This window comes from Ochotona curzoniae, unplaced genomic scaffold, assembly GCF_017591425.1.
Source record: "Ochotona curzoniae isolate NIBS_2020 unplaced genomic scaffold, NIBS_Ocur_1.0 contig_2855, whole genome shotgun sequence".
NCBI lineage: Eukaryota > Metazoa > Chordata > Mammalia > Lagomorpha > Ochotonidae > Ochotona > Ochotona curzoniae.
This window is the reverse complement of record NW_024465615.1, coordinates 724,319-739,637: the sequence shown is the minus strand read 5'-3', so window position 1 is coordinate 739,637 and position 15,319 is coordinate 724,319. Positions and strand designations below refer to the sequence as shown.

Here is a 15,319-nt window from a genome sequence, read left to right as displayed (position 1 = left end):
CATCATTCCAGCCCCAAAACTTTGATTGTGAAAGTTTTTTTTTCCTTTTTTAAAGATGTATTATATTTTTATTTGAAAGGCAGAATTACAAAGAGAAGGAGAGATCTTCCATCTGCTGGCTCTCTCCCAAAATGACTGTAACAGATGAAGCTGGCCAATCCAAAGCCAGGAGCCAGGAGCTTTTCTTGGCTCTCCCTCCTGGGTGAAGTGGCCCAAGGATTTGAACCATTTTCAGCTGCTTTCTCGGGACATAAGCAGGGAGTTGGATCAGAAGTAAGGCAGCCAAGGTACAAACCAATGTCCATATGCGATGTTGGTGCTGCAGGCAGGGAATTAACACCATGCCATTGGCCCCGATTATTAGTTTTATATAAATACTTATTTGAGAGGCCAGAGACAAACACAGAGAAAGATCTCTGTCTGCTGATTTACTCTCCGAATGTCAGCAACAGCTGATGCTAGATCAGGCTTTAAGCTAGAAGGCAGGAATCCAATTCAGATTTCCCATGTGGGTGACAGAGTCCTATGTACCTAAGCAATCATCTGATATTTCCCAGGTGTGCATTAGTGAAAAGGTAGGTTTGGAAACAGCCAGGTTTCATGACCAGACCATTCAATGTGACATGTAAGTGTCTCAGCTGGCACCTTAACACTATGCCAAATGTCTGCTATAATTATAATTTTTATTATTTTTTTAATTTTTGACAATCTTTACTTAGTTAATTAGGGCAAAAAGGTTCAAGGGCTCCAGAAAAGTAGGTAAGACTATCATTTCCACACATTTTTTTTCTATACCTGGAGTAAAAGGGGAGGTAAAAGGAGAAACCCCACCCAGTCTCCCACCCATCCCAGGTCCCCGATGTGGGGCATGCTCCAAGGGTCTTGCTCAAGTGGTTTTGATAGTTCAACAGTTATGAATTGCTGCCAGTCTCACCATTCCAAGCACAAAGAAATTGCCTAAGAATCCACTGACTGACATAGTCCATCTTAGAGTCTCCGTTTGCCTTGTTTCTCACTGCCAACATATGGCTGAGGTAGTTGACTGACTTGTTCTGTCCTCTGTCTTTTCATGGTTAGGCTTCTGAGTCTGGCAGTTCGATTGAGGGGATCCCTAAAGAAACTTTGTCTGAGGTGAACCCAGACCAGGGTCTTGCGTCTACTTGCAAGTACGGGTCCTGGTACAGTCCATCACCCCAGTCAGCTGGTGGTTGCAATTGCTGGATCAGTTCTGTTTCCAGCCCTGTCTTCCAAGGGAACCAGTGGGTGTTGCAGTCCAGCCTGATTCTGCCCAGCACACACTTGGCCCTCACATAAACCACTGGGAGTTGTAGCCTAGTCTGAGCCACCCATAACAACCCCCTCCAGGCCTGCTCCCTACCCTGGTTCCCATGCTTGCCAGTATGTGTAGCCGACTAGTCCAGTCTGTCCCACATCCCATTCAGCTCTCACGTATGTCAATGGGCATTGAAGCCTAGTTCAACCCAACCCACCCCACTATCCAGCCCACACACATGCTGTTGGTTGCTTTTCTGTCTAGCCACCCCTGCCCCTGTCCTGGTTTTTGTGCCTTGCAGTGGGAGCAGTAACCCAAGAGGGAGGAGCCCACTATTTCCCTTCTAGGCCACTCCCACTCCCAGACCATGCACTCTCCAGGTGGTTCTGTGGTTTAACTTGACAGAATCAGCCCCTAGTGCCAGCTTCTGTCAACTGATGCTGTGGCTAAGCCCAACCAACCCTCACCCACTCTAAGTTTTGTTTGCACCAGGAGGAACAGTCAACCCAGCTTGGCTTTTCCCTGACCTAGCACACATGAGGTCCACAGGTGTTGTAGCCCTATCTATCTGTTCTGCCCCCATCCCAGCTCACTCTCCAGTGGGAGTAGGTATCCAGCAGAGGAGCCATTTCACATTCCCCCTGCTGGCCTCGCCCCCTCCCTCCTGGTTCTCATGTATGAAGGCAGAATTAAAGAGAGAAACAGGTATCTTGCATCTGCTGCCTCACTCCCAAAATTACCACAAAACTCTATCCAAATCTCACACATGGATCCAGGGGCCTGAGGATTTGGGCCATCTTCCACTGCTTTTGCAGGTGCATTAATGCAGCTGGATTAGAAGTAGAGCAGCTGGGATTCAATCTAGTGCCCAAATGGCCACTTTACCCACTGCAGTATATCTCCAGGCCCCAATTATAATAAATTCAATTAAATGCTTTTGATTTTGTTTTTAAAGATTTTTATTTATATTTTATTTGAAAGAGTTATCCAGAGAAACAGAGATTATACCAGCAGATAGACAGATCTCTAACTTTCGAATAAACAAAATCTAAATATATGAGTATAACTGATTCTTTTGAATGCTTTTACTAACCAATAAACATGGTAGTTATTAATTATTCTTATCTTTCTTCAATTATGTCATAGAGTGCTATACCACCATAGAGTGCTATAAGTAAGAGCATATTTTAATGGGTTTCAGTTTTTCCTGGAATTATGTGGTTTTTTTTTCCCCCGGTTTTTTTTTTCTGAGATTATGTGTTCTTTATGTTTTGCTTAGTTGGGATAATGTGATTCATTGTTCTTTCATATCAGTCTTTTATTGTTATTCAATTATTATACACATTAATGTTAATAGTGTTTTATACTTAGAAACTATGCATGACTTATTAATATCTTAGTGCTTTTATTCTTAGGATTTGAACAGTCCGACTTGTACAAGGGCACTTCAAAAGGTTCAAGGAAAGTGAAATCAGAAATGTTTATTTTGATATAGCAACCTGCTGGTTTATTTACTCTTTCCCTTTAGACTGTAGGCATGATAGAGATTAGATCTCTTTTGTTGATTTTTATCCCGACACCTGACCCTTTTATGGGTCATGGTGAGCTGTCAAATGGCCTGTCTATAAAAATAGCTTTTGTAGTCTCACAGGTAAATGAAGATGAACCTTAGCCCTAGCAGTTTAAAATCCTAAAGATGGGGATCAGCATTGTATCAGTATGAGTAAAGCCACCACTTGTGACACTGGCATCCCATATGGGTGTCAGTTTGAGTCCTGGCTGCCCCAATTCTGATCCTGCTCCCTGCTGATGTACCTGGAAAAGCCGTGGAGGATGCCCCAAATGCTTGTGCCTGGAGTCACAAGGAAGACCTGGAAGAAGCTCCTGGCACCTGACTTCCAACTAGCTCAGCTCTGGCTGTTGTGCCGGTTTAGGGAGTAAGCCAAAGGATGGAAGACCTCTCTCTGTCTCTCCCCACCACCTCCTCTCTGTAACGCTGCCTTTCAAGTAAATAAATAAATATTTGTTTAAAAATCCTAAAGATTGGAATCTGAGCTGTAGTCAAGATTTATGAGTAGCTATAACAAGCTATTATAAGAGCCCATGAGCTAATGAATTCAGGAATTTGATTCTCACAAACCAGTCATTGTCAGTTATTTATGTTTAGAAGTAGTTTTAAGATTATTTTAAACTGAAGAATAATAATTGCGTGTATTTGTAGAGTACTTTGTTATGTTTTGACATATATATATAAATAACAAAGATTTAATGAAGCTGACACCATGTTTGTTACTTCAACATCTTAGCATTTGTGTGTATGTGTGTGTTGTGAGAACTATTCCTTTTAGCAGTTTTGAAATATATAGTACATTATTATTAATAATGATCAGTGTAGAAGATAGCTAAAACATTCTTCCAATCTAACTGAAATTTTATACAAGATTTTGTAACTAAGCGTTGGCTTTATGGCAAAGCCAGCATCCTGTAATACTGCTGATTTGAATTCTGGCTGTTCTCCCTCCAGTCTGGCTCCTTGCTAATGCACTGGGCAAAGTAGCAGAAAATGTCAAGTAGACTTTAGTCCGGATACCACTTGGGAGACGCGTGGAGTTTCAGGCTCCTGGCTTTGACCTTTCCTAGCACTGACCACTATGACCCTTTGAAGGGTGAACTGGTGGATGATCTCTGTGTTGCACTCACCCACCTGCTCACTCGCTCTGCAGTGTCTGCCTTCCCTCTTTCCCCCTCCTTTTCCCTCCCTGTCCTTCTCTCTCCCCCTCCCTCTTTCTCTTTCTCTGTCTCTTCCCCCTCTCTTTAACTCTGCCTTTTGAATAAATACATAAATCGTATTTTTGCAGCAGTAGATATCATTACTGATATATATGGTCTTCTACTTATCAATATTCAGCCATTCTTCATCATTGCTAAATGTACGTATTGAATGATCAAGAGATCAGTTTGATGGAGCATAAACTATGTATTGGGATGTGTGTGTACATATGTGGGGGGAAAAAGGGGGAAAATACACCATCTCCCTACCCTCAATGATCTCTCTGTAGTCATAAAACATTTTCAGAAACTTGAAATCTGATGGGCAAAATTAGAGAACATGATCTTGAAAGAACTTTACCTCATATCTATAATTTTTTACATTCAGGATACTACACATAGAATATTGTATCATATATATCTTAAATTGTGAAAATTGCATTCTATTTGTCATCTCTTGTTTGTTGGAAATTAAGATTTCCTTCCTGCCCAATTTCTTTTTTTTCTTCGTCCATCTCAATTTCAATGAGAAGATGTATTTATTTTGCTATATTACAAATGTTTACCAAGAGGCATTTTTTTTGCTGTACGTTCCCCTGTTTAAGTGTTTATTGCTGTCACTATACAAATTCTCGACTCCATCTGGGTCTTACATTTGGGTTCAGGGTCCCAAGGCTTTGGGCCACCCTCTGTTGTTTTCCCAGGCCACAAGCAGGGAGCTAGTTGGAAAATGGAGCAGCCAGGACACAAACAGTTGCCCAACTAGAATTCAACATTCTAGGCAACAGCTTAACTCACTATGCCAGAACCTCAACCAAAGCTTTTGTTTCTTTGCTTTCATTTCCTCTATTTTTCCCAAGGCAATGCTGCAAAAACAAAGTTTTTATTGCTGCATGGGCTTCTGCTTATCTGTGCTCTTTTCTCAATCCCCATTCTTCTCAAACTTCCCACCTCCTGTAACCATTTTTTGATAATAGAAATGTTGAAATGTCTGCATACTCAACTGAATATGTTCTGCTGGAGGGAGAATACGCAGGAGTAAGTTCAAATATGCAAGGCTTCAGAAACCACAATGTGACAAGTATAATAATCAGAATTTTTAAGATTTATTTCTTTTTATTGGAAAGGTAGCTCAGATTTATGGAGAGTAGAGACAGAGAAAGATCTTCCATCTGCTAGTTCACTCCCCAAATAGCCACAACAGTAGAACTTGAGCTGATCAGAAGCCAGGAGCCAGGAGCTTCTTCCAGGTCTCCCAAGCAGGAACAGGGTCCCAAGGCTTGGGCTAGCCTCTACTACTTTCCAAGGCTCCAAGCAAGAAGGTGGATGGCAAGTGGAGCAGCCAGAACATGAACCAGTGCCCATATGGGATCCTAGAGCTTGCAGGGTAGGGATTTAGCCATTAAGCCATTGCACCAGGCCCCTCTACCAACATTTTTAGCCAGCTTTTTGGCATTTAACTCCATTTCTCCAAAAACTTCTGTTTGCTATAAGAATTAACTGGTGTGTGTGTGTGTGTAATTTTTTTTCCTACTATGAATTTTAAAGTTTAGTTAGGTTTTACCACATCCTCAGCTCCTGCTCTACATATGCAAACTTCCATTTTTCTCATCTTTCTAATATAGTTGTTGATACTGCATTATTGATTACTTGAATACTTAGTATTTATACTATTAGAGCTACATAAATAGCATTCATAGCTGAGCCTGGTAGTATCTGGTTACTTTTCCTCTTGTTTTCCTAAATATTGTATTATTTCTTTGTTTGCTTGCATTCTATGTATTTATCACTGATTCAAGCCACTGGTTTGTGAATTTCTTCTTGTGAAATTGCAACACATACCTGTGTAGAAGACCTGGAAGTAGCTCCTGGCTGCTGGTTTCAGATTGGCTCAGCTCCAGCCATTATGGTCATTTGGGAAGTGAAAGATCTTTCTCTCTGTAAATCTGATCTTTTTTTTTTTTTTAAGATTTATTTATTTTTATTACAAAGTCAGATATACAGAGAGGAAGAATTTCCATCCGCTGATTCACTCCCCTAGTGGCCACAATGGCCGAAGGTGAGTCAATCCAAAGCCAGGAGCCAGGAGCCTCTTCTGGGTCTCCCACGCAGGTGCAGGGTCCCAAGGCTTTGGCTGTCCTCAACTGCTTTCCCAGGCCGCAAGCAGGGAGCTGGATGGGAAGTGGAGCGACTAGGACTAAAACTGGTACCAAATGGGATCCCGGCTCATTCAAGGCGAGGACTTTAGCTAACCACTAGGCTATCATGCTGGGCCCCTGATCTGTCTTTCTAATTTAAAAAAAATCCAACACATTAGATATTCCCACATTTTGAATTGTTAAAGATACCTGTCCTGGGGTTTTCATAATCTGCGTTAGTTGCTATGTAGAGCTGTCATTTATGTCACTTTTCATTGTCATGTTGAAATCATATCTTCTTTTTCTGGTTTATACTCACATTTTTGTAATAGATAAATCTCTGGTAGCCTAGTAAGATGAGATTTGTTAGAAGTGGATTTTTGTTTAGCTTTTTCATGTGTGAAAGGTCTTTTTCTACTCTCATCTTTTGATGCTTTGGCTGGACAAAAACTTCAGTTGGGAATCATGTTCCCTGAAATATTTGAAAATAGTATTTTACTGTGTTCTAGTAAAGAGGTCTAATATTATTTCAATTTTTAAGTTTTTACATAAATATTTTTTCTGGAGGCCTACATGAGTTATTTTGTTTGTAGTGTTCTTAAAATCTAGCCTCACCAATTATCAAGACTATAACTGTTGTTTCTGACTACAAGAATATAACTTTGTTGTTTTTAATTAAAGTCACCATGTTGTAAAACAGGTCTCTTGAACTTAACTATTAACTGAAATTTTTACTTCCTTTGTCTCCATAATAGTTTGAAATTTATAATGTAGTTTATAATTTATTTTTCTTGTTTTCCTATGTTGACCAGGACCTCCAATATAATTACATATACAGGTGGTACTAGCTGGCACTCTTTTCTCATTCCTGACTTTAAAAAGATTGCTTTCAGGGCAGGCATTGTGGCATAGCAGATTGCTCCCGCTTGGGATGCCCACGTCACATATTGTAGTGCTGGTTCATGTCCCAACACCTCTGCTTGTGATACAGTTTCATGTCAATGCATATAGATGATGGTTTAAGTGCTTGGGTTCCTGCTACACATGTGGAAGGCGGGCAATGGGATGAAATTCTGAGCTTCTGCTGAATTTAACCTTAGTCCTGGCTGTGTCAGTACTTAGGCAGTGAACCAACATGTGGAAGATGCGTTCTCTCCTTCTCTGTTACTCTGCCTTTAAAGCAAATGAAAATAAATATATTTTAAAAGACATTATTTTTAACATCTCATAAAATGCTAATTACTACAGTGAATGTTTAAAATGATGTTTAGAAACAGATGCTTGTCATCAGATTGAGGAAGTCCTCTTCTCATACTGATTCATTGAAACTTTTTTTCATAAATATATGCATTTTGGGCCCTGCGCGGTGGCGCAAGTGGTTAAAGGTCCTCGCCTTGCACGCCCGGGATCCCATATGGGCACCGGTTCTAATCCCGGCAGCCCCGCTTCCCTTCCAGCTCCCTGCCTGTGGCCTGGGAAAGCAGTCGAGGACGGCCCAAAGCTTTGGGAACCTGCACCCGCGTGGGAGACCCGGAAGAGGCTCCTGGCTTCGGATCGGCATAGTATCGGCCCGTTGTGCTCACTTGGGGAGTGAATTATTGGACGGAAGATCTTCCTCTCTGTCTCTCCTCTCTGTATATCCGCCTTTCCAATGAAAAAATAATAAAAATTAATCTTTTAAAAAAAAAATAAATATATGCATTTTGCCAAATACTTTCTACTTTTTATCTACTGTATGTTTTAATGTTTTGTTTGCTAATACTTTATTTATTAATTTTATATTCGAATAATGAGTAAATATGCTTGTAATTTTCCTTTCTCATAATTCTTTTTCTGGTCTTGACATCAGGATCGCATAAAATGAGTTGGAATTCCCACCTCTAAACTCAACACCTGTCACAGAGTATATGCGCAAATATGTTTGTTGGTTGGGTGAATGGATAAGTAAATGACTAGAGAAGAGCCCAAATCAGTGATAGATGTAAATATCAGGAGAAAATATGAATAATAGTGCAGAAATGTCAAAAATAGAGACTTTTTCTGCTTTTATAACTTTACTTGTATAGCCTTTTCTTCTTAGGATGGGCATTATTAAATTACCTACTGTGGTAAAATAGAACAGAAAGAACCATTTTCACATTTCTATAACCTGTAGTATAATCTGAGGTCCTGGTTATAGTAGCTGAGAAGAAGCAATACATGGAGGAAGGCCTGAGAAGAGTACTGCTAATGTAAAACAGGTGAAAAATGAGATGGCTGGAGATGATTATGCCCAGGACATTTCGTTTATTCAAGATTCTGTGAGCCTAAGGACTTGGATAGGATAAGCACTCCAGACTTTATCCAAAAATAACATCTCTCTGTTTCTTTTTAAATGGCTGGCTCATAAGCAGACTTTTTGTAGACTTTGTTACAGCCTCAAGTTTCCATGTAATAGATTAATTGATCTATGTCAAGGTTGCTGTACAGCCATTTAAATTCTCTGTAATTTGGGGTTTTTATTATTATTATTATTATTATTATTATATTTTGACAATCTTTACATAGTTAATTAGGGTAAAGAGGCTCAAGGGCTCCAGAAAAGTAGGTAAGACTATCATTTCCATATTGTTTCCTTCATGTTTAAAGGGGGGTGTTAAGGGAGAAAGCCCACCCAATTTCTCACCCTCCCCAGGTTCCGGATGTAGGGTATGCTCTGAGGGTCTTGCTCAGGTGGTTTTGATATTTCAACAGTTATGAATTGCTGCCAGTCTTGCCATTCCAAGCACTATGAGGTCTTTGAAGAATCCACTGGTTGATATAGTCCATCATAGAGTCTCTGTTTGCTCCGTATTTCGCTGCCAACATATAGCTGAGATGGTTGATTGACCTGTTCTGTCTTCTCTCTTTTCTTGGTTAGGGTTCTGAGTCTGTCATTTCAATTGGGGAGATCTCTAAAGAAACTTTGTCTAAGGTGTTCTCAGACCAGATTCTTGAATGTACTAGCAAGTACATGATGTAATTTAGTTTTAAGATTTTATTTATTTGTTTATTTATTTATTTATTTATTTATTATTGGAAAGGTAAATATAAGAGAGGAGGAAAGACAGAGAGGAAGTTCTTCCATCCAATGATTCACTCCCCAAGAAGTCAAAATGGCTAGAGCTGGGCCAATCCTAAGCCAGGAGCCAGGAGTTTCTTCCTGGTCCCCCAGGCAAGTACAGGGTCCCAAGGCTTTGGGCCATCCTCAGCTGTTTTCCCAGGCAACAAGCAGGGAGCTGAATGGGAACTGGCACCCATATTGGATCCTGGTGCATTCAAAGCGAGGACTTTAGCCATTATGCTATTGCACTGGACACTAAAATTTAGTTTTAAATTGACAGCATTTATTCTTCTTTCCTTGGATTTCATTAATCTTGGTTATTGGGACTAAAACCTCAACATACAACTTTTTATCCTGGGGTACTCCTAATTCCAATTCAGATTCAAGCTGACAGCTGATAATATGAGCAGAGATCATCTCATTGGGAATCCTCAGTGCTTTCAAGTACCTGAACTAAATAAGTGTATTTTGTAGTTGAGTGGTAATTCGGTTTTGGGTATGCAGGGCAACAGTCAAGCATATTCTGTGGAATAGTAGCCACTGTCTGTCAGTATGATGCCAACCAAGTCATCCTTACAGGTAAAATTCTTCCTAGTGCTAAGTTTTTAGTTTTTCTTATGTAAAAGGTGTTAGAGTGTTACTTTGATTATTGAAGAACATGCATCTTATTTATTTAACTTAAACATTTAATGTTTTTCTTAATACTAGTAAAATGCGCTACAAATATTAACTCAGTGAACCCTTATAACAGACCTGTGAAGTAGATGCTATTTCCCCATTTTATAGATGAAACTTAGAAACAGATAAGTCAAGTAACTTACTCATTCATAAGTGGCTCAGCTGGAATTCATAACCCAGGTGGTCTGGCTTTTGAAGTTCTGCTCTTAATTTGTTATGTTTCGTAAGTTATGAATACTGTATATATGTTAGTAGTACATCTTATTAAGTGTCCTGTACTCTACTCGATATTATGTGAGATCAAAAGGAATCATAAGTCTTATCTTTTTAAGCTTTATTTATTTTTGTTGGCGAGGCAGATTTACAAAGAGAAAGAGAAATAGAAAAATTTTCCATCCACTAGTTCACTTTTGCTTCCCAAATGACTGCCACCGCTGGAGCTAAGCTGATCTGAAGCCAGGAGCTTCCTCTGGGTCACTCACATAGGTACAGGATCATGAGGCATTGGGCCATCCTTCACTGCTTTCCTAGGTCATGAGCAAGGAACCAGGTGAGAAGTGAAGCAGCCAGGATATGAACCAGTGACTATGTGGGATGCCAGCATTTGCAGGTGGAGAATTAGCCAGTTGAGAGTTGTACCAGCTCCAAGTCTATCTTTGAATAGTTTATAATCTGGGTGTGAGAGAGAAATATAACAGAAAATAACAGTAATATGATGGCTGTGGAATCATTGTCTTCCAAAGAATTTTCTGTATCTAATAAAATAAGTACTTATGGGCCCAGCATAATGGCTCAGTGGCTAAATCCCTGCATGTGCTGGGCTCTCATACAGGCACTGATTCGAGTCCTGGCTGCTCCAGTTCCCATTCAGCTCCCTGTTTATGGCCTGAAAAAGCAGTAGAGGATGGCTCAAAGTCTTGGGATCCTGCACTCACATGGGAAACCCAAAAGAAGTTCCTGGCTCTTGACTTCAGATCAGATTAGTTCCGGCCATTGGCGGCCACTTTGGGAATGAAGAAGATAAAAGATCTTTCTTCTCTGTCTCTCCATCTCTTTCTGTAAATCTGATCTGCCTTTCCAATAAAAAATAAATAAATCTTCAAAAAAATTTTTTAAACATTATTTATTTATCATTTATAATCATCTATTTTAAAGGCAAAAGAGAGAGACATCAATCTTCCATCCACTATTCAATACTCAGGTGCCCCAAGCCAGAAGCCTAGAACTCATCTGGGTCTCCCACATTGATGTCAGGGGCCTAAACACTTAGGGTGTCCTCTCCTGCCTTCTAGGATTCATCAGCAGAAAGCTGGGTTGGAAGGAGAGTACTGAGGGCTTAAATTGATGCTCTGATTTGAGATGCAGGCTTCCCAAACTGTAGCCTAACCATCTGCCACAATACTCACAAATCTGTTTCAATGTCTGAAACATTATATATCTAGAGCACAGTGGACATATAGTTAACAGTTAATGTTGGGTGAATATCAATAACCTTAAAATAAACAGTCCCTTGACTGCCCCTCATATATCTGAAATATAACTTCACATTTACAGAATAGTTATAAGATTATAAAGAATGTGTGATCTTCAACCAGATTCCCCAAATATTAGCATTTGTTCCATCATTCTCTGTATTTATAACATCTGTAGCAATTTCAAAACGTTTCTGAAAAAAATGAAATTAGAAGATGTTTGTTTTGTTGCAAAAAATTGAAACCCATACATAGTTTTCTATATTTATGTATATTTGTCATTAATTTTAAGACTCCTTCATATGCGCAGATAGTCTCAATACAGGAAATTATATAGGTGCAGTGTTTGAATTCACAGACCTTATTCGGACTTCACCAAATATCCATTAGTTAAAGCAATTTAAAAGAAAATTAACAGGCCCGGCAGCGTGCCCTAGCGGCTAAAGTCCTCACCTTGAACGCCCCAGGATCCCATATGGGCGCCGGTTCTAATCCCGGCAGCTCCACTTCCCATCCAGCTCCCTGCTTGTGGCCTGGGAAAGCAGTCGAGGAAGGCCCAAAGCCTTTGGGACCCTGCACCTGTGTGGGATACCCGGAAGAAGTTCCTGGATCCTGGCTTAGGATCAGCATAGCATTGGCCGTTGCGCTCACTTGGGGAGTGAATCATCGGACGGAAGATCTTCCTCTCTGTCTCTCCTCCTCTCTGTATATCTGACTTTCCAATAAATAAATAAATCTTAAAAAAAAATTAACTACTTGCTACTGTGACTCCTCTCTTGTCTCCTTCCCATATTTGGCTCTGAGAACAGTGTGAGCAGCGTCCCCTGTCCTCTGATTTAACCATGCAGGTGAAGCATGGGGTCTTACTTGGTTTTCTTTCTTTTATGTGATTCAGTGGAGCAGCGAGACTTCGTTGGAGTGGACAGCACAGGCAAGAGGCTGCTCTTCATGGCTAATGAAGCGGACTTGGACGAAGAGCTGGTCATTAAGGGATCCATCCTACGGAAGTAAGCCCTAGGGTTTTTCTTTTTGGCAGTTCTCCTTGTCTTAAAACAAAATAAAACCACCCACCATGGGAAAGAGGGAATGAAAACTAGATTATACTGTGTGAAATTGACCAAAGTATGTGACTGTTTTCCCCAGGAGACGGTAAAGGCTTCTCTTCACTACATATGCTTAGCTTTCCCCTGTCTCTTGCCAAGGTTGAGCAAATCCTACACATATGAGTAGGGCAAAGCATGTGGAAAGAACAGGACTGTCTTTCTGATGGTGTTACAAAAACCTCTTTTTTATTTAAAAAAAAAAAAAGGTTGTGCTAAAAAAAATCTCATAAAATGAACAGTTCAGTATATTCAGTATGTTCAGATTGTTGCAAAACAAATCTACAGAGCTTCTTCATCTTGCAAATTTGAACCTATCCCACTCAACAGCAATTCCCCTTTACTTCTCCATACAAATACCTGGCAACCACCATTCAATTTTCTGTTTCTAGGAATTTGACTATGTTAGATCCCTCAGAGAAATGAAATTAGAATATTTATCATTGTTACTGGCTTATTTTATTTTGTACAATGCCCTCAGTATTCATTGATGTTATAGAATGTGGTGGGATTGACTTCCTTTTGTAAAGTCAAATAATATTCCAATGTAAATGCTACATTTTTTTTATCCATTGATGGACATTTGAGTTACCTCCACTTTGGCTGTTACTAGTAGTGCCACAATAAATATTGAGTATGAAGATATATCTTCAGTATTTCCCTTTTAATATTTTTGTATATATACCTAAAAGGGGAATTGCTGGATCAGATGGTTCTAGTTTTAATTTTTTGAGGTGCCTCCCTGTTGTTTTCCAGAGTAGTTTTGCATTTTGTAGTTCTACTAGCAGTGCTTAAGGATTCCAGTTTCTCTGCATGCTCACCAAGGCTCATGGTTTTCTGGTTTTTGATAGAAGCCACCCTAATGTGTATGTAGTCCTGTCTCACTGAGAACTTTCTTTTCATTTTTGGTTTATTAAATTATTAATTTTCATTAAATAGTTGTACATTTTTATGGCATTAATTATATTTCAGTACAAGTAAACAGTATAAACCAATCAAACAAAGTAACTAACCTTTCAATTTTCCTATTTTGTGTGTGTGTTTGGAGCATATCAGCTTCTGTCTTCCAAGAAGTTCCTTTTTTTTTTTTTTTTTCTTTAAGATTTGTTTATTTGAAAGGCAGAGTGACAGAGAAATCTTTCATCCACCTATTCATTGCCATATGGTTGGGATAGCAGGTCTGGGTCAAGTTGAAGCAAAAAACCAGGAACTCCATCTGGGTCTCCAACATGAACTGCAAGAACCCAAACACTTAAGCAGCCCTCTACTGCCTTCCCAGGCATTGTACCTGGGAGCTGAGTCAGAGAGGGAGCATCAGCCAGGGCTTGAAACTGCCCTGTCATTTAGGATGCTGGCATTTCATAACACCGCCCCCCAGATAGGGTAATTAAGTTAATAAAAAATTAAAAAGTGGAGACCAAAGAAACAAACAAGGTTCTGGTAAGGAACAAAGAATAAACTAAAAAGGGGTCCCAGTTCTACCCTGTCACCCTCCCCAGGAACCTTACTGATACATTAATGAAAACCTACACATTTTGCTAATATTCCTAAATCTAAAACAAAACAAAGTGCATGTCATTGCCCTTATCTTCTTCAACAGAGAAATAAAAGGAAGAACTGTTGTGGTATAAATGAAGAAGGGAAATAGATGATAAGGCCAGCTATATCAAAACAAATTTAACCTTAGGTGACATAACATCAAGCTAGAAGGATTCTGTCTATAAGAATTCTCCCATAATTATATGGAATAAACCAAGAATATTTTACAAAACTTCAGGAAAAAAATATTCTAGTGAAGACTAATGCCTTAAGCTGTATTTTCTAAATTTCTCCTGTCCCTTCCACTCACACCATTCTGTGAAGCCATAGGAAAATACGTAGAATATAAAATACTCAGCACTCATGTGGCAAGTTTCAGATCCAAGAGGATGACAAAAATTCATCTGTGCATATCAAAACAAATAAAACTTGTGGGCAAAGCCATGATTCAGGCATGCACAAGATCAAAGGGATTAGCATGTCAACTGTACAAACACTATAAGAAACAAAATTAAAGCCAGAAAAATGTACTATAAAAGACAACCTATTCTGGAAAAAACAAAACAAAACAAAACCTCAAGAAATAGAAAGAAAGGGCCGATGTTGGCATAGCACATTAAGTTACTGCTTGCCACTCCACCATCCCTTATCAGAGTGCTGTTTCAAGTACTATCCACTTTACTTTTGATGTAACTTCCTGCTAATGCTTCTGGGAAGTCAGCATTTATTCTGGGATTTGGATCAGAAGTGAGCAGCCAGTACAGAAACTGGTGCCCACAGGGGATGTGGGTGTCACAGGCAATCAACTTAACCTGCTATACCACAATACCAACTCTTGGAATGAATTTTTTAAATTTTTGTCTTAGCAATTTTCTGAAGTTCTTGAATTCTATAAAATAGACACGCATCTTTTTCACAAAGCAAATGTGGCATTTCTTTTTGAAAATTACAGGAACAGGAATTTAGCCTAGCAATTAAGATGCCTGTATGCCTTATTAGAGTGCCTGGGTCCAATTTCTGGCTCTGTCATTTTTGCTTCCTGCCTTTGAAGGCCTTTGGAGGCAACAGATGATGGCTAAAATATCTGGATTCCTGCCACCTTCATGGAAGACCCAGAATGAAATCCAGGCTCCTGGCTTTGGCCTGACCCAGAGTAAACCAAAACATGAAATATTTATTACCACCATCATCACCACTTGCCCCTTTCTTTTTCTGCCTTTGGGGGGCGGGGGGAGGGATAATACACAAACCTAATAAGTATAGCTTAA

The 15,319-nt window shown here is 39.6% G+C and overlaps 1 protein-coding gene across 2 annotated transcripts in view; it reads left to right on the top strand.

The window, feature by feature from the left end:
* Window positions 1-15,319, top strand: part of EIF2B3 (eukaryotic translation initiation factor 2B subunit gamma) — a 135,589-nt gene that overhangs the window by 48,008 nt on the left and 72,262 nt on the right. For both annotated transcript variants that reach the window (XM_040977732.1, XM_040977733.1), the window contains exon 5: window positions 12,308-12,419. In XM_040977732.1, the coding sequence (XP_040833666.1) occupies window positions 12,308-12,419 (112 nt within the window). The remainder of the gene's footprint in view (window positions 1-12,307; window positions 12,420-15,319) is intronic.